The sequence below is a fragment of the Orycteropus afer genome, unplaced genomic scaffold, assembly GCF_000298275.1.
Source record: "Orycteropus afer afer isolate SDZICR_OR568_19922 unplaced genomic scaffold, OryAfe1.0 scaffold00432, whole genome shotgun sequence".
Lineage (NCBI taxonomy): Eukaryota > Metazoa > Chordata > Mammalia > Tubulidentata > Orycteropodidae > Orycteropus > Orycteropus afer.
The window spans coordinates 1,853,206-1,876,537 of record NW_006922019.1 but is presented as its reverse complement, the minus strand read 5'-3'; the positions used below and the strand labels follow the sequence as shown (position 1 = coordinate 1,876,537).

The 23,332-nt window shown below is 39.1% G+C and overlaps 1 protein-coding gene across 1 annotated transcript in view; it reads left to right on the top strand.

Moving 5' to 3' along the window:
- ATG7 (autophagy related 7) overlaps positions 1 to 23,332 on the top strand; it is a 345,292-nt gene that overhangs the window by 185,881 nt on the left and 136,079 nt on the right. The window contains exon 17 of the mRNA XM_042782730.1: positions 19,004 to 19,126. Within this exon, the coding sequence (XP_042638664.1) occupies positions 19,004 to 19,126 (123 nt within the window). The remainder of the gene's footprint in view (positions 1 to 19,003; positions 19,127 to 23,332) is intronic.

The window sequence follows — 23,332 nt, the reverse complement described above, 5'->3', positions numbered from 1 at the left end:
TTGTCCTGCTGCTGGAGACCTCTCGTGTCACCCCCACCTGGCTGACTGTTCCTCTGTCTGGCTTCCTGGCTTTTAATCCCCTTTTTCCTGCTCTTCCGACCTGCTACTCTGGCGTCCCTGCGTTGTGTCTCCTCACCTGTAAGCCTGGGGCTCAAGGCTTTTATCCCCTTCCCTGCTCTTCTGGCCTGCTACTCTAGCGTCCCTGCGTTGTGCCTCCTCACCTGTAAGCCTGGGGCTCAAGGCTTTTATCCCCTTCCCTGCTCTTCGGGCCTGCTACTCTGGTGTCCCTGTGTTGTCTCTCCTCACCTGTAAGCCTGGAGAGGTTGCAGAGCCATAAAGTTCACTTTTTATAGAGATTTAGCTGTTTGTTTTAAATAAATGCTCCACAAATTTTGCCAGTGCTCTCTTTGCTTATATGGAGGAAAGAGTTTACAGAGGTCTTTTCTTCACTATTTTTGCTGACATGGCTATGTGTGTTCTTGTCATGTGGTCTGTGCTTATCAAGGTCTGTCTTGCAATAATTACATTTTAAAAGCAATAAATGCATAGCACTTCTATAACCATTTGTTACCACTCTTTCAGTGATTGAAGTCATTAAATCTTTTTTTTTTTTTTTTTAAGTCATTACGTCTTGTTTGTGTCTCCATAAGCAGGGAGGCAGGCCTGTAGCTGTAACCTCATTTTTTAAATGAGGAAACTGGCTCATAGAGGGTAAGAATTTTGCTCACTGTTCAAGGATTGCTCCCAGTTGCATGTCAATTCCAAATTCTGAAGTACTTTCCTTCTACTCTGTTGACCACAGTAAATCTTGGTGGGTGAAGATACCAAGATATATCATTATTTGAATCTTTTTAATACAGTTGTGTGTTGTACCATAAGTTCAATTAAAATACTAAAGCATTGGAACTTTTATTCCAAAGTAAATTATCTCCATTTTAAAGCTATTTGATGTTTTTCTTTGCAATCTCCCATATCCTCTAAATGACCCTTGTGCCATTTTGCATTTGGATGTCTAAGAATAATGTGCACTATTCAGTGATTTCAAGCAAAGAACAAAAGACTTATCTGTTCTATATTTTGGGCATGCCAGTAATTATCCTGATTAACGCTATAGTTTTTGACATATTACTACGTGTCTTGAACTCAGATCTATACTGTATTTAAAATTTGGTTTTATGAATTCTACCTGTATCCAATAAAATAAGTTAGCAGCATCAGATTTAGTTGTGATGATAGCAGCATGCTTCCATATGAAGCTATTTTCTCATCTGTTAGCTGCTTGTGTTACTTAACATATATAGAAACAGAAACAAAGTCACTGGACATCTGGTTGATATTTGAAAATGCCATCAACTCTTGATCACCAGTGACAGACTATTGTCCTCAACTCCTTTGACAGCCCAGTGTTCTCTGGAAAGAGTGATCAGAGGATGCAAAACCAAAAACTCACTGCCGTCGAGTTGATTCCTACTCTAGTGACCCTATTGTTGTTGTTGTTGTTATGTGCCATCGAGTCTGACCTGACTCATAGCGACCCCTCCTTGGGTTTCCGAGGTGGTATCACTACGGAAGTAGATTGCCCCGTCTTCCTTCTGAAGAGTGGCTGGTGGGTTTGAACCGCCAGCTTTCTGATTAGCAGTCAAGTGCCTTAGGCACTATGCTACCAGAGCTCCAGTGACCCTGTAGGTCATAGTAAAACTGCCCCATAGGGTTTCCAAGGCTGTAAATCTTTACACAAGCAGACTGCCTCATCTTTCTCCCACAGAGTGGCTGGTGGATTCAAACTACCAACCTTTTGGTTAGCAGCCAAATGCTTTAACCACCAGTTGTTGTTTGCCGTCGAGTCGGCCCCGACTCATAGCGACCCCTCCTTGGGTTTCCGAGGCAGTATCACTACGGAAGTAGGATTGCCCAACCTTCCTTCCGAGGAGTGGCTGGTTGGTTTGAACCGCCAGCCTTCTGGTTAGCAGTCAAGTGCCTTAGGCACTATGCTACCAGAGCTCCTTTAACCACCAGAGCTACTGAGAATACAAAAGTGAAGAGAATAAACAATAGGGAGAAGAGTTAATCAGGGAACGCTTCTTATAGGAGTCGATTCTTGAGCTGAATTTTTTTTTTTTAACTTGTCTCTGTGTGTGTGTGTGTGAGAGAGAGAGAGAGAGAGAGAGATTTAGGTGAAATTTACAGCACAAATTGGTTTTTCATTCAACAGTTCATACACTTTTTTTGTATGTGTGACATACATTCCCACAATGTAACAGTACTCATTCCACTTCCTCCCTGTATTTACCATTTCCCTTTGTCCTTCTTTCCTGTTCCTTCCTGCCTTCTTAGCTTTATTCCTGGACAAACGCTACGCTTTTGATCTCGCCGGATTGACTATTTTAAGGAGTACATACCTTCCTGGTATTATTGTTCCCATTGCAGGCCTATCTGTCGTTTGGCTAAAAATTGAGCCATAAGAGTAAGTTCAGTTCCAGGCTTGAAGAATGTCTAAGGGCCATAGTTTGGGGGTTCTACTGCTGTCTATGAGATCAGTAAACCTGGTCTTTTTTATGACTTTGAGTTTTGTTCCACTTTTTTCCCTACTCTGTACAGGACCTTCTATTGTGATCCCTTTCAGAGCAGTCAGTAGTAGTAGCTGGGAATCAACTAGTACTTCTGGTCTCTGGGTCATGGAGGCTGGGGTTCATGTGCTCCATTAGTCCTTTGGACTAATTGTTTCCTTGCATCTTTCATTTTCTTCATTCTTCTTTGCTCTAGATGAAGAGAGACTAATAGTTGCACCTTCAGTGGTACAAAAGGACATGAGGGTGGCATACTTCTCTGACCTCGTCTAACTCCAGAAGAGGGAGACAGAATTACCATCAGCAGCCCCAGGCTTATTCCTATAAGGCCAGATATGCTATCACCCTCCAGCCTTTTTACCAACTCTAGCACTAACCAGCCCTCCCATGGCTCTCACTACTTCTTTACTGGGTTTGATAATTCATTGTAATGGCCACACAGAACTCACAGACAATACTTAACGATTATGGGGTTTGTTAAGAAAATAACAGGCTACCCATTCAGGTTCCAGAATGCTGTCAGGATATAATTCTTTGATCAAGATAGTCTCCCCTCTGCTATGCCCTCAGGCATACTTCTCTGCCCCTTGGCCTTTTGGCCAGGCCCCTGCCCTGCTGTGGTAAGTGTTACAAAGCTCTTTTAGGTCTGCCAACTAGTACACCTAAGTACATCCCACTCTGCCAGCAAACCTTCTGCCCAAAGCCACTCAGCTTTCTCTCTCCGTGGGCTGGCAAGCCCACCACTCTGTCATGTGCTTCTTGGCTCCTCAGCTGGTGGTCTCAGACAGTCATGTCTGCTGGTGGTCTCTGCCAGGTATCTCTGCCAAGGAGGTCTAGTGCAGGATCTCAAGTCCAAGGACATGCTCCACTCCACCGCCAGCTTTTCTCTCTTGATGGCAGTGAGATCCCCACTTCTGCCTCTGTTGTTGTTGTTATGTGCTGTTGAGTCAGACCTGACTTGTTGCAACCCCTCCTTGGGTTTCTGGGGCAGTATCACTATGGAAGTAGATTGCCCAACCATCCTTCCGAGGAGTGGCTGCTGAGTTTGAACCTCCAGCCTTCTGGTTAGCAGTGCCTTAGACACTACGCTACCAGAGCTCCCACTTCTGCCTCTAGGAGGGTTCATTTTAAGCCTAGCAAAATGGCAAAACTAACCAATCCCCACATTAGAGTTCCATATACCTTATTTGCATGGCCCCACCCCCACAAGGGTGCCATGTGCCTTATTTACATTACTCACAAGTTATCCAATCCCCTTATATTTGCATAGTTATGTCCGGTAATCTGGTAGGAACCACAAAGACATGGCTAAAAGAGTTGTACCAAGTAATTCACTGTACCACAATGGTCTCTCATAAGCTTTAAAGACCCTCGATGCAACTCACCAAAGTAGGATATAAAACATTGTCTCTGTGGAATATGTTATGCCAGTTGACCTTGGTGTGCCCTGAGACTGTGGTCCTGAGTCCCCATGCCCAGTGACTCATTCCCTCAAGGTGTTTGGTTTGAGCTGAGTTTTCATGAAGTAAAGTATCCATATTTATGGGAAAGACAGGAGATCACTCTAAATAGGGCAGCACCAAGAGAGAAAAGAATGGAGCCTGGAGCTTTCCCAAGGTGAGGGTCCTGTGGTAGAGCAGGGGGCAATGAAGGTGGGACAGTGGTGTTTTAGGAGCTAATGAAATCTGAGCTTTATTTCCCCATTCTGTGATTATTTTTTACTATGATGAGGGAAATCCCAGGACATCAAGAGAAAAAGTAGCCAAGGGGTTTCCTGGTCTTCTTAACATTGCTTCCAGCTCATTATCCAAAATGGGGATTCTGCATTCTGGAATAGCTCCCTCAGCAACCTTAGTTGAAAACAGAGGATTTGGTCTTCAATTTGGAGCAAAATCCCTACAGACAAGACTGGATGACTGTCCCTAAGAGGGGAGTGTTCTGACCCTTCTTTTGTGGATTCTCTTAAGACAGAAATGAAGGGCCCTGGTGACTTCCAGTCATACTCATCTATTACCATATTTGGGACACTGGACAACTTTCCCCTACTTATTTGAGAAATATGTACACATGTATATTTTTAAAACATCAAGAGCAAGAACAACTTCTAAGCAAAGGAGACTTTGAACAAGAGGTTTGTAGAAATTGTATGTTTCCTTCCCCATTTGAAAATAGTTGAGATTTGTTTTTCAGATGGGGTGCCCAATTCCTGGTATCCCTTGTTTAAGGAGAAAAGGCAATATTTGCAAACTACAAATCCCTTTTGCTTCTCATGAGAGGAAAACCATTACGTAGTGTTGTCAGGAGATCTTAGAACCCTGTGAAAGACATTTTCCAGAAAATTGCCCATAATTCGAGGGTTTGGGAGGGGCTTAAATGCCTAGCTAGACTGTATGGGTTTGATCAAGGAAACAGTAAGGAGTCACTAAAATTGTGTTTGAAAAAGAGATTCTTCCATCTTTGTCCAGGGATATAGGTTCATGTATGTCATGAATAAAGAAAACCTAGCTTATAGAACAGGTAAGTACAGAAAATCATGTCCATTAGGAAAGGATCCATACCCTTATACTAAAAGAGTCATTGTTATTTCTGTATTTAGCAAACTCTTCCAGTGCCTTTGGAATAATTACAACCTTCTAAAATTTAATATATGTATACATCTCAGGAACATGTATTATATAATTCACTTAAGAGGTATGATGTGTTTTATGTAGACTGACAGCTAGTTGCAGTGCTAATATTCATATTGATAGTTTTTTTTTGTTTTTTGATAGTTTTAAACACATGTTCCCCTTTAAGAAGATTAAGCTGTTTGTAGTGGGAAAAAATTTCCCATACCTTTTATAAGCTGCATATACTCGTAACACAGATTAACTCCCCAGCACATAAAGAGAATACTGGAAAACCCTTGAGTGATTAAATATGCCCCTAGAGGATTAACTTTTTCCACATATTTTTTAAGCCAGTGCTATTAATAATGTTTCAACATTAAACTTTCTGTATATCCTGATTGTGGGGGAGGCTTCACTTCATTCTGTCCTGGCTGTTAGTTTTTCCACTGTTGGTTTTGCACCATTGTGAAATTATCTGTGGAAACATAGTCTTACAAGTTTGAAAGCTTAATTAAGGTGGGAACAAAGTATCACCTCTGGAATTATTCCAAAATTTTTTTCCAAGTTTTTTTTTAAGCTTTTTATTGTGATTTGGGTGAAAGTTTACAGAGCAAATTGGTTTTCCATTCAATAATTCATATATATTTTGTTTCTTGATTGCAGTCCCTGCAGTGTAACAGCACTCTTCCCACTTCCTCCCTGTGCTTACACTTTCCCTTTGCCATTCTTTCCTATCTATTGCCGCCTTCTTAGTTTTATCCCTAGGCTAATGCTGCCCTTTTGATCTCTTGTGGTTGATTATTCTAAGGAGTGCATACCTCTCTAGTGTTATTGTTCACCTCATAGACCTGTCTATTGTTTGAGTGATAGTTGAACCACAGGGGTGGGTTCAGTTCTAGGTTTGAAGGGTGACTAAGGGCTATCATCTCAGAGGTTCCACCAGTCTCTTTCTTCACTCTTATTTGCTCTAGATGGGGAGAGCTCAATAGTTGCACTTTATCTTTTTGCAATTTTATTGAAATACAATTTTTTTTTTTTTAATTTTGATCTGGGTGAAGATTTACAGAGCAAATTCACTTTCCATACAGCAGTTCACATATACTTTGTCTCATGTCATTGACCACAGTTTACCACAATGCAACAGCTCCCCTCCCACTTTCTCCCCATAGTTACCTCTTCCCAGTGTCCATCCCTCCATACTCTCCTGCCCCCTGAGCTGCTCCCTGTGCATAAGCAGCCCTTCCTTTTCCCATGATTGTTCTCTCCAGGGTGTGTGTCTACTTGAGGTAAATGTTTAACTCACATGCCTGTACGTTGTTTGGCTGGAAACCATAGGTGTGGGTTCAATTCCAGACCTGAAGGGCAGCTCGGGGCCATAGTCTCAGTGGTCCCACCAGGCTCTATTGGACCAGCAAACCTGGTCCCCACCTTTTTTTTTTTTTTTTGAAATATAATTTATGTACAGTGAAATACACAAAACTGAAGTGACATGGGTCAATGCATTTTTCTTTTTTCTTTTTTTTTTTTCCAGGTTTCCTCCCCTCTCCTCCCTTTCCCCAGTAGTTGCACATCAGGGGGCCACTCTCAAGCTTTTAAGACTCCAGTTGCTACTCACCAAAGTAGGATGTAGAGAATTGTCTTTGTGGAATATTTTATGCCCCTTGACCTTGATGTCTCCTGCAACTGCCATCCTGAGCCAGTAGGCCCATTGACTCATTTCCTAAAGGTGTTCAGTTATGGTAAAGTTCTCATAACTTCATCCCCTATTAACTTTGGTATATACATGGATAATTTTACACCATATACAAATATGTATGTAGAAATATCATCTACCACCCCTATACATGGACATCAAAGAATATCTCTTTCTGTGTGTAAGCCTTTCCTTGACATTTTATAATAGTGGACTCATACAGTGTTTGTCCTGCTGTGATTGACTTATTTCACTCAGCATAATATCCTCCACGTTTCCACATTATGAGGTGTTTCATGGATTCATTGTTATTCTCAAACATTACATAGTATTCCATTGTGTGTATGTACCATAGTTTATCTGTTCATCTGCTGATGGGCTCTTGGGTCATTTCTATCTCTTTGCTATTGTGAATAGTACTGCAGTGAACATGGGTGTGCATGTATTTATTTGTGTCCTGGCTCACCCTTCTTTAGGATATACACCTAATAGTGGGATTGCTGTATCAATCTAACTTTTTAAGGAAGCACCATACCATTTTCCACAGTGATTGAATACCATTTTACAGTCCCACCAGCAGAATATAAGGGTTCCAATTTCTTCACACCCTTGCCAGCATTTGTTGTTTTCTGTCTTGTGGAACTTTGCTATTATTGCTAGAGTGAGAGGATATCTCATTGTTGTTGTGATTTGCATCTCTCTGATGGCTAATGATCGTAAACATTTCTTCATGTGTTTGTTGCCACCTGAATGTCGTCTTTGGTGAAGTGTCTTTTCATATCCTCTGCCCATCTTTTAATTGGATCGTTTGTCTTTTTGTCATTGAGGTGTTGAAGTTTTCTATAAATTTTAGAGATAAGTCCCATGTTTGATACTTCATTGGCAAATTTTTTTTTTCCCCAATCTGTAGGTTCTCTTTTTACTCTACTGGAGAAGTCTTTTGATGTGTGTAAGAATTTAAGTTTTAGAAGGTCCTAGTCACCTACTTTATCTTCTGTTTGCACATTTTTGGTTATGTTTGATAGTCTACTTATGCCATAAATTAGGGCTGCTAAGTTTGTCCCTAATTTTTCTATGATGATCTCTATAGTTTTAGATTTTCCATTTAAGTCTTTAATACATCTTGTGTTAGATTTTATATATGGTGTGAGGTCTGGATCTTGTATTATTTTTCTGCAAATGGATTTCCAGTTTTGCCAGTACCATTTATTAAAGAGACTTTTCCCCATTTAGTGGATTCTGACCCTTTGTCAAAGATCAGCTCTCCATAGACGGACGGATCTAATTCTGGGTTCTCAGTTCTGTTCCATTGGCCTATATGTCTGTCATTGTACTAATATTAGGCTGTTTGACTACTGTGGTTGTATAGTAGGTTTTGAGATTGGGAAAAGTTAGACTTTCCACTTTGTTCTTTTTCTTCAGTAGCATTTTGCTTATCTGAGGTTGCTTTCCTTACCGTATAAAATTAGTGATTGGGTTTTCCATGTCCTTAAAGAATGTTGATGGAGGCTGGACCAGGATTATATTATAGATAGATAGATAGATAGATAGATTGCTTTGGGTAGTATTGATATTTTCACAATGTCCAGTCTTCCTATTCATGAGCATTTTATGTTCTTCTATTTATATAGGTCTCTTTTAGTTTCTTATAATAGTGGTTTGTAGTTTTCTTTGTATAGGTCTTTTGTGTTTATGATTAGATTTATTCCTAAGTATTTTATCTTTTTGGTAGCTATTGTAAATGGTATCATTATCCTTATTTCCTTTCCAGAGATCTCTTTGTTGATGTGGAGGAATCTGATTGATTTTTGTTTGCTGATCTTGTATCCTGCCACTTTGCTGAATGTTTCAATTAGTTCCACTAGTTTTCTTGCTGAATCTCTGGGATTGTCTATATATAGAATCATATCATCTGGCAATAAGAGTTAGTTATACTTCTTCCTTACCAATTTGGATGCCTTTATTTCCTTCTTTTGCTTTATTGCTCTGGCCAGGACTTCCGATACAATGTTGAATTAGAGTGGTGATAGAGGGCATTATTGTCTGGTGTCTGTTCACAAGAGGAATGCTTTCAGTCTGCCTCCATTGAGAATAATGTTGAACATTGGTTTTCCATATATGCTCTTAATTATGTTTAGGAATTTGCCTTCTATTCCCATTTTTCTAAGAGTTTTTATCAGGAATGAGTGTTGGATTTTATCAAATGTCTTTTCTGCATTAACTGATATGATCATGTGGTTCTTTTCCTTTATTTTACTATGTAATGGATTACATTGATTGTTTTTCTAATGTTGAACCATCCTTGCATACCTGGTATGAATCCCATTTGGTCATGATGTATTATTTCTTTGATTTGTTGTTGAAGTCTGTTGATTAGGATTTAGTTGGAGATTTTTACATCTGTGTTCATGAGGGAGATTGGTCTGTAGTTTTCTTTTCTAGTAGTGTGTTTGCCTGGTTTTGGTATCATACAGTGAATTTGGGAGGATTCCATCCTTCTCTATGTTTTGAAATAGTTTGAGTAGGATTGGTGTCAGCTCTGCTCTGAATGTTTGATAGAATTTGCCAGTGATCTTCTGGGCCAGAACATTTTTGTTGTTGTTGGTAGTATTCTTATGACCTGCTCAATTTCTTCTTTTGTTATGGGTCTATTCAAAATTTCTACCTCAGTCTGTGTTTGTTTAGGTAAGTAGTGTGTTTCTAGAAATCTGTCTGTTTCTTCTGTGTTTTCAAATTTGTTGTAGTACAGTTCTTCATAGTAACCAGATATCATTCTTTTTATTTTGGTTAGTTCTTTTGTGATGTCATCCTTTTTTTTTTTTCCCCTACCGTAAGTTGAGGGATCTCTGGTAGCATAGTGCATAAGGCACTTGACTGCTAACTGGAAGGCTGGCAGTTCAAACTCACCAGCCACTCCTCGGAAGGAAGGTTGGGCAATCTACTTTAGTGATATCATTGTGGAAACCCAAGGAGGGGTCACTATGGAGTTGGGTCCAACTTGATGGCATGTAACAACAACATCATTGTGAGATGGGTGGAAATTTAGAGAGCAAATTAATTTTCCATGCAGCAGTTCATACACATTTGTTTCATGACATTGATTGCAATCCCCATAATGTAACAGCTCTCTTCCCACTTCCTCCCTGTGGTTACCTTTTCCTTGTGTCCTTCTTTCCTATGCATTCCTGCCCTCTGAGCTATCTCCCTGTGCAAAAACTGCCCTTCTGATCTACAATAATTGATTGTTCTAAGGAGTTTATACCTACCCAGTATAAATGTTCATCTTACATGTCTGTCTATTGTTTGGCTGGTAGGGACTATAGTCTAGGGGGCTTTACCAGTCTCTATCAGACCAGTAAGCCTGGTCTTTTTTATGATTTTGAGTTTTGTTGCACATTTTTCTCCCACACTATCCAGGATCTCCTGCACTGATCCTTTTCCGAGTGGTTGACAGTGGTAGCTGGCTAGTTCTTCTGTTTTCAGGGTCATGTATGCTGATGTTCACATGATCCACTAGTCCCTTGGACTAATAGTTTCCATACTTCTTTGGTTTTCTTCATTCTTCTTTGCTCCAGATGAGGAGAGACCAGCTGTTGCAATCTAGATGGCTGCTTGTAAGCTTTTAAGACCCTAGTCACTATTCACCAGAGTAGGATGTAGAATGCTGTTGTTGTGTAGTACTTTATGCTAGCTGAGCGTGATGTCCCCTGTGACATGGTTCCAAGCTCATAGGCCCAATAACTCACTCCCTTAGGGTGGTTGATTTTGGCTAAAAAGTCATCATAACTTTGCCTCATTAATTCTATTTATATGGATGTTCTTATAGCACATAAAAATATATATGTAGGATCATCTGCCAAAGTTATATATGGTCATAAGTATATTCCTTTTTGCCTAGACATACCTGATGATTCAGCTTGTCTACCTATATATCTTCCCACAGATTAATGTTTGTTATTACTGATAATGCAGTATTGTGTATGTAAAAGTGTTTATCTTTGTTGTCTGCATCTCTTGTGTACCTCTCTGTGTTTTCCTTTTCCCCATTTCATTTCTTATTCTTGTTATTTGCATGTTTTCCTTTTCTATGTTAAATTTCCCAGTGGTTTGTCAATTTTAGTCTTTTCAAAAAGCCAACTTCTAATCTTGTTAATTCTATTGTTTTTCTGTTTTCTGTTTCATTTGTTTCTGCTCAAATTATTATTTCCTTTCTTGTAGTAACTGTAGGCTTTTTTTTCTTTTTGGCTGCTCTTTTTCTAATTGTTGGAGATGTTGGGTTAAGTTGTTGATTTTGGCTCTTTCTCCTTTTTTTGATGTGTGCATTTATTTATTGCTATAAACTTCCCTCTGTGTACTCCTTTTGCTGTGCCCCAAATATTTTGATGTATTGTGTTTCCATTCTTATTTGATTCAAGGAACTTTTTAGTTTTATTTTTTATTTCTTCTATAAGTAGTTTTTAAATGAGGTGTTGTTCAGCTTCTATGCATTTGCTTGTTTTTTCCTATTTTTGTTTTCTAATTTTATAGCAGTGTGATTTGAGAAGATGCTTTGCAGTGTTTACATGTTTTTAATTTTATTGAGGTTTACTTTGTAGCCTGACATGGTCTATTCTGGAGAATGTTCCACGTGCACTAGAAAAGAATATATATTGTGCTGCTGTTGAGTGAAGTTCTTTGCATATGTCTGTAAGGTCAAGTTGATTGATTGTATTCTTTAGTTCTCCTATGTCTTTGTTGAGTTTCTTTCCAGTTGCTCTGTCTTATATCGAAAGTGGTATATTAAAGTCTCCTACTATTACTGCAGAGTCATTGATTTGTCTTTTCAATTCTGTTACGGTCTGATTTATGTATTTTGGGGCTATCATTTGGTTCATAGATATTTATTATGGCTGTGTCCTCTTGTTCAATTGATCCTTTAATCATTATGTAATATCCTTCCTTGTCTCTTATGGTGTTTTTTGTCTTAATGTCTATCTTATCAGAAATTAATATTGCTACACCTGCTCTGGTGGCATAGTGCCTAAGGCATTTGAACCACCAGCCACTCAGAAGGAAGATGGGGTAATCTACTTCCATAGTATACTGCTTTGGATATCATAGTATCGCTATGAGTTGAAATCGACTTGACAGCATATTACAACAACAACAACAAGGCCTGTTCTTTGTTGATTGCCATTTGCTTGATTTCCCCCACCCCCAGCCTTTGATTTTTAGTCTTTTTTGGGTCTTTGTGTCTAAGTTATGTCTCTTGTGGACACCATACCGATGGGTCATGTTTTCTCATCCATTCTGCAACTTTCTGTCTCTTAGTACATTCAATCTTATTACATTTATTGTAATTGTCGACAAGTATGAATTTATTGCTGTCATTTTATTATGTGTTTGTTTGTGTGTGTGTGTGTGTGTGTGTGTGTGGTCTTCCTGATTTCTTTGTTCTATATAATTTTCTGAGCTAAGCTCATTTTGTTTTATGAATTTTTCTTATCATTTCCCTTGTTGCTATTGTTTTAGTATTTCTAAATATTTGCGCCTTTCCTCTTTTTTATTTTTATGAGGTTTATTAGTTTTCTTTGAGGTTACCCTGTGATTTACTATTTTCTTTCCAAGTTTAAAATAGTATGTTCTATCTTGATATTGTCTGGACTTCCTCTCCATTTGGAAGTTTTGTACCTACACTATTTATTCCCTCTTTTTGGTTTGTAGTTGTCCTCATTTACCAATGATGTCTCTGGTTCTCTGTTTACAGTCATGTAACTATATTTTACTTTGGATACTTCCATAATTGGGTTAGTTTCTGGGTTATGTCATCGTGTGTGTTAATCATCAGTTGTTGTCTGCTGTTGGTTCTCTGTTCAAAGGACTCCCTTTTAGTATGTCTTATAAGGTTGGTCTGGTTTTAACAAATTCCCTTAATTTCTGTTTATCTAGAAATGTTCTAATTTTGTTATTATATTTGAGGGACAATTTTGTGGGTGATTATCTGCATTTTTCTTGAAATAGCATTTGATATGTGAGGAATCTCATTATTACTGAAAAAATCAGTTATTTATTAAATGCCCATTTGTCCAGACATTGGGTTGTCAAATTAATTTACTGTGGTTAATCATCCCAAGTCTTTACTTTGTTTATCCCTTGAGGCATAACATTCTCTCTGCTCATCCAGCTTTACTGTATTCTCAGTCACTGTTCCTTCCAGCCTTCAGTTCTTTCCTTATGAGCCTGAGCCTCATTCCCAGTCCTTCACTGGTACTCACCGGCCCCTCATTTTTTTTTTTTTTCCTACACTTCTTTCTTTGTTACCTTTATCCTGCCAGTCCCCAAGCTTGGATGGATCCTTATTATCTGTGTCCCAAAACTTAACATATTCTGTCCTGACCAGGTACCTCAGATTGCTTAGCACCCTTTTATGTGTTGCTGCTCAGCTTTCTTTCTCAGATTTTCCACACAGCTGTCACAGACCACCACTAGTGTCCTTAAGTTCCATATTTCATCCTAACCCTTTCTCTACCAGCAACAGATCTTGCTGGCAAGACTCAGAGCTCATCATCTCCCAATTCCCTTCTTTCCCAGTTTTTCTCAACAGCATCTTTGCTCATCCTTACCATCTCATTTTTGTCACTGAGGAAGGGCTCTCCCTTCTTTGTAGTGCCACCTTTTCATGAATACTTTAATTTTTTTTTTCTTCTATGTCTTCTGAGACCTATTTCCAAACAATAAAAAAAAAAAAATAGACTGAAGTAAAATTCCCTCTCCCCTTATGTGAAGACAGGAGGGCTCCAGGGGACTTTAGTTGGGGTTTTCCCTTCCCCCAAGTGGGTTAAAACCAAACCCAACCCATTGCCATAGAGTCAATTCCAACTCTTCGTGGCCCTATATGGGTTGTTGTTGTTGTTGTTTTTGTTATGTGTCGTCGAGTCAGCCCCGACTCATAGCGACCCCTCCTTGGGTTTCCAAGGCAGTATCACTACGGAAGTAGAATTGCCCAACTTTCCTTCCGAGGAGTGGCTGGTGGGTTTGAACCGCCAGCCTTCTGGTTAGCAGTCAAGTGCTTTAGCCACTATGCTACCAGAGCTCCTCTATATGGGTTAGGCACTGGTAAAACCCAAGTTTGTTAAATTCTGGTAATAACAGTTTTCTTGAAGGCAGCCCTTATTAAGGAGAACAGAGAGCTCTGGACATATTTCAAAATATTTTTCCCCTCCTCCTGCCAGAAGCAGAATTGGATTTTTTCTCGTCTTTACAGTGAGAACCTAGTGAGTGTCTGGAGGTAAAACTCATGAAAGTGTGTTCCCTACTGCCCCCCCCCCCCAAGACTGGGTCCCCTTGGAGTTTTTAACTCTTGGGCTAATCCATACTGAGCCTGTAGCAATTCATCATTTATAGTTCAAAGTGTCCCCACCGGTACTGGTTCCAGCTCTGGGCTTCTGCTCCTGGGCAATGCTCCAGGGGAGCTGTGATTTTCTGCATAGCCTGTCTATAGTTTTCGGGGAACCACTTTGACCCAAGACCTCAATTCTCTGATGGATCAAAGAAGAATTGTCCATTTTCGGTTTGTTCAGCTTTTTCTTGCTGTGAGAATGGGTGTCAACTTCCGAGTTCTTTACATGTCATGCTGGAAACTGGAAGCTCAAAGTAACAGTTCAGTATTATTTAGATAATTAATGCATGCATATGGTTTTAAAAATTCAAGTAGTCCAAAAGAATACATAGTAAATATTTCCTTCCCCAGAGGCACCTACTTTATGCTAATGTATGTGTGTTCTTTCAGAGTTATTATATGCATAAAGAAGCCTATACCTTTGTACATTTCCCCCACTCACTTTTTTTTTCCAAATATAAATACTATACATATGGTTCTGGCCATTCCTTTTTAATATATCACTATGTCTTAGAAATCAATTTATATCAGTACTAAAGCAAACAAAAAAAAAAAAACCTCAATGCCATTGAGTTGATTCCATCTCAACAGTACCAAACAAAAGAAAAACACCTCAAACTCACTGCCCTCGAGTTGGATCGGACTCTTAGTGACCCCTCTTTGGGTTTCCGAGGCAGTATCACTACAGAAGCAGATTGCCCAATCTTCCTTCGAGGAGTGGCTGTGGGTTTGAACCACCAGCCTTCTGGTTAGCAGTCAGATGCCTTAGGCACAACATCACCAGAGCTGCCTTATTCTTTCAGTGGCTACGGAATGGCACTGAGGGCAGTTGTCTCCAATCTTTTGTTATTGCAAGCAGTGGTTCAGTGAACATCCTCCCCCATCAGTCTTGGTGCCTGTGTGCTACTATATTTGTATGAAGTCTAGGAAGTGGACTTGCTGGATCAAAGGCCTTATGGATTTTCATTTTCTGAAAGGAGAATTAAAAAAAAAAATTTATTGTGCTTTGGGTGAAAGTTTGCAGAGCAAATGTGTTTTCCATTCAACAGCTCATACACATTTTGTTTCATGGTATTGATTAATCCCCATGATGTAACAGCTGTCTTCCCCTTCCTCCTTGTGGTTACCTTTTCCCTGTGTCCTTTTCTGTACATTCTTGCCTGCTGAGCAAATACTGCCTTTCTGATTTCCCATGATTGATTGTTCTAAGGAGTAGGTGCCTGTCTTATACGTGTTCACCTTATATACCTGTCTATTGTTTGAATGGAAGTTAAGCCACAGGAGTAACTTCAGTTCTGGGCCTGAAGGGTGATCAGGGGACATAGTCTCGGGGGTTTCACCAGACTCTATCAGACCAATAAGCCTGGATTTTTTATTTATGATTTTGAGATTTTTTTCCACATTTTTCTTCCATTCTATCCAGGATCTCTAGAAGGAGAATTTAAACATTTTTTCTGTTTCTTATATTATTGCTTTGCCAACCTTTCTATTCATGTGTAGTTGATTTCTTGGATTTGTCTCTGATGTCTGCTATCTTCTGGAAACATTTGTTTCTATATCTAATTCTTCTGTGTTCTGCGAGAATTTCTAAGGCATTCTGGTTCACTGTTTGCTTTCTCTTAAGTTTCATAAATGTAATATATTCCTAAATGTGATAATTCTTAAATATGATGATATTATAGAGAGAGAACCTCAAGGTTCCTGGGTGGTGCAAAATGTTTGCCAAAAAAAACCAACTAACTCACTGTTGTTGAGTTGGATCAGACTCATAGCAACACCTCCTTGGGTTTCTGAGGCACTATCACTATGCACGTAGATTGCCCGGTCTTCTTTCTGAGGACTGGCTGGTGGGTTTGAATCGCCAGCCTTTTGGTTAGCAGTGAGATGCCTTAGGTGCTATGCCACCAGAGCTCCCAGAAGGTTTGCACTCAACTGTTAATTCAGATTAGTGGTTTGAACCCACCCAGCAGTGCCACACAAGAAAGATCTAATAATCTGGTTCTGTAAAGAGTGCAGCCAAGAAAACCCTATGGTGCAGTTCTATTCTGTAACATATGGGGTCACCATGAATTAGAATCAACCAGCAGAAGCCTCCCTTATGTCTCCTTCCAGTTACAATCTCTCCATGGATAATCATAGATTAATTATGCTTTTTTTAAAAAAAAAAAAAAAAACTGTATAAAAATTGAGTCATACAGTATATACTGCTTCTATCATTTAGCGTTATGTTTGTGAGAATCATATGTGTCGTTGCACATAGCTGTAGTTTGTTCATTCCCACTGCTGTTGGGTATTTCATTTGTGGGAATATACTACAGTTTGTTTATCCATTCTATTGTTAATGAACACTCGAGTGGTTTCTAGTTCCGGGCTATTATGAATAGTGCTGTTCTGAACATTGTTCATGTCTTTCGATGCACATATGTACACATTTTTTTGTTGTTGTTGGGCATATGCCTAGGAGTGGAATTGCTGGATCCTAGGTTATGTAAAGGTCCTACCTCTAAAGTGACTGTCTCATTTTGCATCCCCATAAGATCCCGGTTTCTAGCACTTGGTATTTTCTTTTAATTTTAGCTATTCTGGTGAATGTAAAATAATATTACCTTGTAGTTTTAGTTTTTATTTCTCTTACCACTTATAATATTGAGCACCTTTTCATGTTTATTGGCCACCTGGGTGCGCTTTTTTTGTGACGTGCCTGTTGAAATTTATTTTTCAATTTTTTAATTATTTTGGCTAGCTAGTAGGTTGCATTTTCCCATCCTTTTGTCTCTTTCTCTTTATCTCTGTTTAATTTTTTCTTGGCTCTTTTTGCACTTGTAATTATATTTTATTTCCCTAACAAGTAAACTTTAGAACCAGTAATAGTAAACAACTCTTTTAGGACATTTAGTGAATTTGCATGAAACTTGCTTTATTTTGGAAAAATTGATACCTGGGAAAAGGAAGACACAGAGAGTCGCACAAGAGGTGCAGACAACAAAGATAAACATTTTTACATGTATAATACTGCATATTTTCCTTACCTAATACAGCTCTAACAGAAATATACCAAAAATGGGATGACTTTAACAAAGAGGAGTTTATTCTCTTACAATTTTGGAGGCTAGAAGTCCAGGTTCAGAGTGCCCAGCTCTAGGGGCTGGGTGAAAGCCCTTCAACCTTGGGCTTCAGCTCTGCCTCCTGCTCCTGGCCCACTGAAGCTAGAGGCTTTTCTTCACTCAGGCAGCTACTAGCTGTTGAGGCTGACCAATCCAAGGTTGACAAGTAAAAAGGCACAGTTCCACTATTACCAAACAACATGGTAGGCCACAAATTCAAGTCCAGAAAAAGTACCAAGATCTTCAGGGCATGGCAGGCTGTTACACAGTGACTTGGCTGCATACAAGCATGCCAAAAAGCTGGACACACTGGAACCAGCCCACATCCCTAAAGCAGCTACTCTGCTGCTCTGGTAGATTCCACCATGGAGCTGATTACCAATCTCACCACAGGGAATAACTACATCCAGCTGCCCATCCACTCAATCAGACCCAGCCAAACTGACATACAACCTTAACTACCACACTGCATTATCAGTAATAATACACATTAATCTATGGTTAGATACATAGGTAGACAGGCTGAATGATCAGGTATGTCTAGGCAAAAGGGAATATACCATGACCATATATGATTGGTAAACAATATTTCAACATACATATTTGTATGTACTATAAGAATGTCTATATAAGTAGAACTGACATGAGGCAAAGGTATAATAACTTCATAGCCACAGCCAACCATGATGGAGTGAATTGTTGGAACTATGGCCCAGACTGTGGTCGCAGGGCACATCAGTCTCAACTGGCATAACATAACAAACATAACATAACATAACAAAAGCATTGATTGTTCCACATCCTACTTTGATAAGTAGCAACTGGAGTCTTAAAAGTTTGCAGGAGGCCATCTAGATGCAATAATCTGTCTCTCCTCATCTGGAGCAAAGAAGAGTGAAGAAAACCAAAGATGCATGGAAACAATTTATCGAAGGGACTATGCAATTCTCAGCCTACATGACCATGAGACAAGAAGAACTAGATGGTGCCCGGCTACTCCTGTCACCACTTGTAAAGGGATCAGTGCAGGAGATCCTGGATAGAGTGGGAGAACACTATGGCCTCTAGTTACACTTCAGACCTGCAATTGAACTCACTGCCATGGCTTCCAGCCAAGCAATAGACTTGGGTGAACATTTTTTACTCCAGGTAGTTACACTCCTTCAAATGATCAATCATGGGAGATTAGAAGGGCAGTATTTGCACAGGGAGATCACTTAGGGGGCAGGAATGCATAGGAAAGAAGGACACAGGGAAGAGGTAATAACTACAGGGAGAAGTGGGAAGAGAGCTGTTAAATTGTGGGGATTACAATCAATGTTATGAAGCAAAATGTACATGAACTGTTATATGGAAGATGAGTTTGCTCTGTAAACTTTTACGCAAATCATAATAAAAATTTTTAAAAAAATTGATACCTGGACTGGAAGATGAGATTGTCATTTTTGTTCAAGAAGAAAAATAAATAAATAAATCCTAAACCCTTCCAGTTTTTTGCCCACAAAACTGCATTATTATCTCCATATTTAGTTCCAGTTTTAGCTTTACTTTACTACCATGATGTTTTTGACTTATGATTGTTAGAAGTGAAACTTTTAAAATATGCATTTAAAATCTACACACTCTTTTTAAAAAATATAAATGTTTTACAGGTTCTTGATCAATATGAACGAGAAGGATTTAATTTCCTAGTGAAGGTGTTTAATTCTTCACATTCCTTCTTAGAAGACTTGACTGGTCTTACATTGCTACATCAAGAGACCCAAGCTGCCGAGGTAAGAACAAAACCAGCTTCCTGGGTTGAGGACTAATGTGTTCATAACCCATTTAATATTCAGCTTTATGGGAAAGGGAGATAGCAGTTAATTATATTCTTTTCCTTAGAGCAAATATTACTAAGTAACTCTGCTAGGTTTCAAAGACAAGAAAACCTACTGAAATTGCTGGATGCTGATGTGTGTGAGTTGCTGTCCAGTAGGTGCTTAATGCACAAAAATTGCTTATAAAGGAGGTGCAGGTTATTGATATTCCAAGCACCTGCTGTCCTCACTGGAAATCTGTATGTCTATAGTCATTGGAAGGTTGGATCTAATGTTCACATCATCAAAATGCAAGTCAGTTAAGGCATTGGACTTTGGCCATGTTCTTCAAAAAGAGCTTGCCTGGCTTTTATTTCAGATTTTAATCAGTCTTTTTAGGCTACTGAACCTCACCATAAAATGCCTCCCCCAATCACAACTTGAGAGAGTAATTATGCGCCATTCAATCCTGAGGGAAGTATCTGTCATTGGGTGACAGGGAACCTGGCTACTTTTTGGTAGCTTGTTTTTACAATGCCTTTCATATTATGTTTTTGTTTGTCAGTTGGAATATTTTGCAGACTACGATTTCCTGGGCTACCACATCATGTTTTGTTTTGTGATTTTTTTTTTTTTTAAAAAGACTGAATTTAAAAGATAAATTATCATTTGTATTTTCCACATGCTCACTGTTTTAGGAAAAGGGAACAATGTATATGAATGATTCAGATCACTTGGCAAAATGGACAGTTCCTACAAATGGATAGATGTTATTAGATCACCATCGTTTCCCCTTAGTTGCTTGGATGAAGAACCTATTAGGAAAAATGTTGCCTGTTACAGAATTTCCACAAGCTACTTAAGCTACTTAGGGAGCTCTGGTAGCATAGTAGCTAAGGCACTTGACTGCTAACCAGAAGGCTGGTGGTTCAAACCCACCAGCCACTCCTCTGAAGGAAGATGGGGCAATCTATTTCTGTAGTGATATTGCCTTGGAAACCCAAGGAGGGGTCGCTATGAGTCGGGTCCAACTTGATGGCACATAACAACAACAACCACCACAACACTTAAGAAAAGCCTTGATTGCCTATATCCTGAGGAGTGGGATAGTTGCAAATGTGCCATTAATCCTATTCATTGATAAAACTCTCCCTTGAGCGGTGTGTTCTTACCACTAGGGGAGGCTTTAAGTGGTCAATGAGTAGATGACCAGGTCCAATACTGGTCCTGTGGGGAGGAACTAACTGTCTACTGTTTAGAAAAGTTGAGCTGGGACTGTGTGCCAAAAAACCGTGTAGAAATAGCAGAGTTGTACCCCTTGGAACCTTGAGTAGATTGGGACCGAGGTGTTCATATACACCAGGGAGGAGAGGTATTACATCTCTAGTACTGAAATAACTGAAACCTTTTCTTCTTTAACTTGCTTTGGTATCCTCTGGATTTTTGACAGATGCAATCTTCCACCTAGGACCAATAGTTAGAACCACAAGCTCTCTAACCTTCAGTTTCAGAAGATAAATGGCAGGGCTTCCAAGAACTTGGAGATCTTCCCTAGGGTTATGATTGGGTTCCAGATAGGGCTCAGAGCATGGTGTTGACCATGGCACCCATCTTGTCTTTTAAGTGGTGTTGTACTGCCTAATGGTAAAGGAGAAATAACTTATAGATCTTTTCAACCATGCAGTCACTTGACTGTTTGGCTGTGGGAATTTTCCACCCAGCTAGAAATAATTCACATATTTCTCTTAAGTTGGCTAGAAGAATTGCAAGTTGAAATTGACCCCATATTTCACTCTTTAAAACAGAGCAGATGCTAGGATAATGGGCAGATTCCTTCATTTAACCTGGTATGTTTTGAATTTTAGTTGGATTAATAGCCATTTCAGAAACTCAAAAGAAGGAGAAATTTAAGAGAGAAATGACTAAACACATGGGGGCAGGGGACATAGTTTCATCCACAAATTTCAGTTTTCTTTCTGAGTTTTTCTTCCATTAAATTACGTTTATAGTTTTGGATTCATAAGCCACACATCACATTTTAGATTAGAGGTGGTAAGCTTGTTGGCCTATGAGCCAGATATGGCTTGCAGGTGTGTTTAGTTTGGCCTCCCTGATATATTAAATTTTGAATTAAGCCAACATATAAAAAATCATGAGTTTTATGTAAAAGTCTGAATTTCCCTATTTTTAACTTCTTTGAAAAGTCAGATCTGGTAACCATGGGACTGCATTTGTGAATAACAGTAGTTAGTTGGAGCTGAGAATCAGAGTTGATAGATCCATAATGCACTTGATGATGTACTTCAGTTGATGGCTCTTACAGGTATTTGAGTTTCCAAACCATGTCTTAGAAAAGGGATTCTTATTTTTCTTTAAAAATCACTAGATAGGACTCTGTGTGAAGATAAGCATCAAAATAAAGTGCTCACCATAGGATCTCATCACAACAAAAATCATTGTCTTACATGATAAAAAGTTGTGTAAAAAAAAAAACATCATCATCTTACCCATATCATTTTGTACTACCATGAAAAAATTTATGTGTGTGTGTTTAAGTAAAATACACGTTTATATTTTGAAAAAATCTACATATTTATGTAAAGGTAGAATTTTGATATATGTGCTTCACAAATGTTCAGTAATAAAAATTCAAAATTCTTCGTTCTACCTAAAAAGGTCCCAACTTATTTATTTTACCAATGTCATCAAGTAGCTCAGTTAGCTTTGGTCTTGGTCTGCTTTCATCAATCAAAATTAGAATTTTAAAAGAGTCAACCAGGTAATTATGTGTGTTAGTAACATTGTTTATAAAATATGTATCTGCGCAAATTATTATCTTTAAAGAAAAATTGCTGAACACCTTTTGAAAAGGTAGAAGCCAGGCGCTGTGCTAGTAACTGAAAACAAATTAGTGAGGCACTGTCCTGGGCCTCTGAGCTCATCGCCTCGTGTGAGAAGCAGAGATGTAAGATAGTGAGCTCCAATATCATCAGAGGAGTGAGTGCAAACAGTTAATACTCTTTGCTCTGCTTTGCTCTGCTACTGACCTAAAGTTTGGCGATTGGAGTCCACACAGAGACACCTCAGAAGAAATGCCTGGTGATCTGCTTCCAAAATATCAGCCATCAGAAAAGCTCTGGATTTGCCCAAAAACAAAATTCAGAGGGCAAGAAGGTGTGGGAAAGATGAGCAAAAGGAAACCTAGGGAAGAAGTGACAAGAGTGCGGTTACATTGAGGGGATTTCAACTAATGTCTCGAATCAAAATATGTATAAATTGTTGAATGGAAAACTAATTTTCTCTGTAAACTTTCACCCAAACCACAATAAACTACTTCACACACACACACAAACGCTATGAAACACAATTTTACTTGGCACACAGGGGTCACCATGAGTCAGCGCTGACTTGACAGCAACTGATTGGCTTTAGTATCATCAGAAATGTTTTAGTCATTTATATATTAAGTACTGAAAGAGCAGTTACTCCTACCTGGGGGAGTAGGGATGTCAAAGAAACTTCACAGGGAAGGGAACCAATAGTTCAGTTAATTTTAAAGGATGAATAGTCTATTTTTAAAAAGAAAAGTTGGATTTACTAGGCAAAGATTGGGGAAATGCAGGCAATTAGTCTGAGTAAAGACCTCAGAGGTCAACAGCTTCTTGTGTGCTACTCAGAGTCATGAACGATCTAATGTAGCTGGAGCCAGAGTTACCTCAAATCAAGATAATTTTGAAAAAAAAAAACTGTTTTGAGTTATAATTCACATACTATAAGATTCACCTATTTATACACTATAAAATTTGGCATTTTTCACAGAGTTGTGCAACCATTACCAGTAAGTTTAGAACATTTTCATCACCTCAGAAAGAAACCCCATACCCGTTAGCAGTGACTCTCCATTCCTTCTACTTGCAGAGCTTGGCAACCACTGATCTGCTTAGTCTCTCTATGTCTATTCTTTTTGTTAAAAAAACTTACTTTCTTTATTATTTTTTTTATTGTGATTTGGGTGAAGATTTACAAAGCAAATTTGTTTTCCATACAGCAGTTCACATATACTTTGTCTCATGACGTTGACCACAGTTTACCACAATGCAACAGCTCCCCTCCCACTTCCTCCTGACCTCTCCCAGTGTCCATCCCTCCATGCACTCCTGCCCCCTGAGCTGTCTCCCTGTG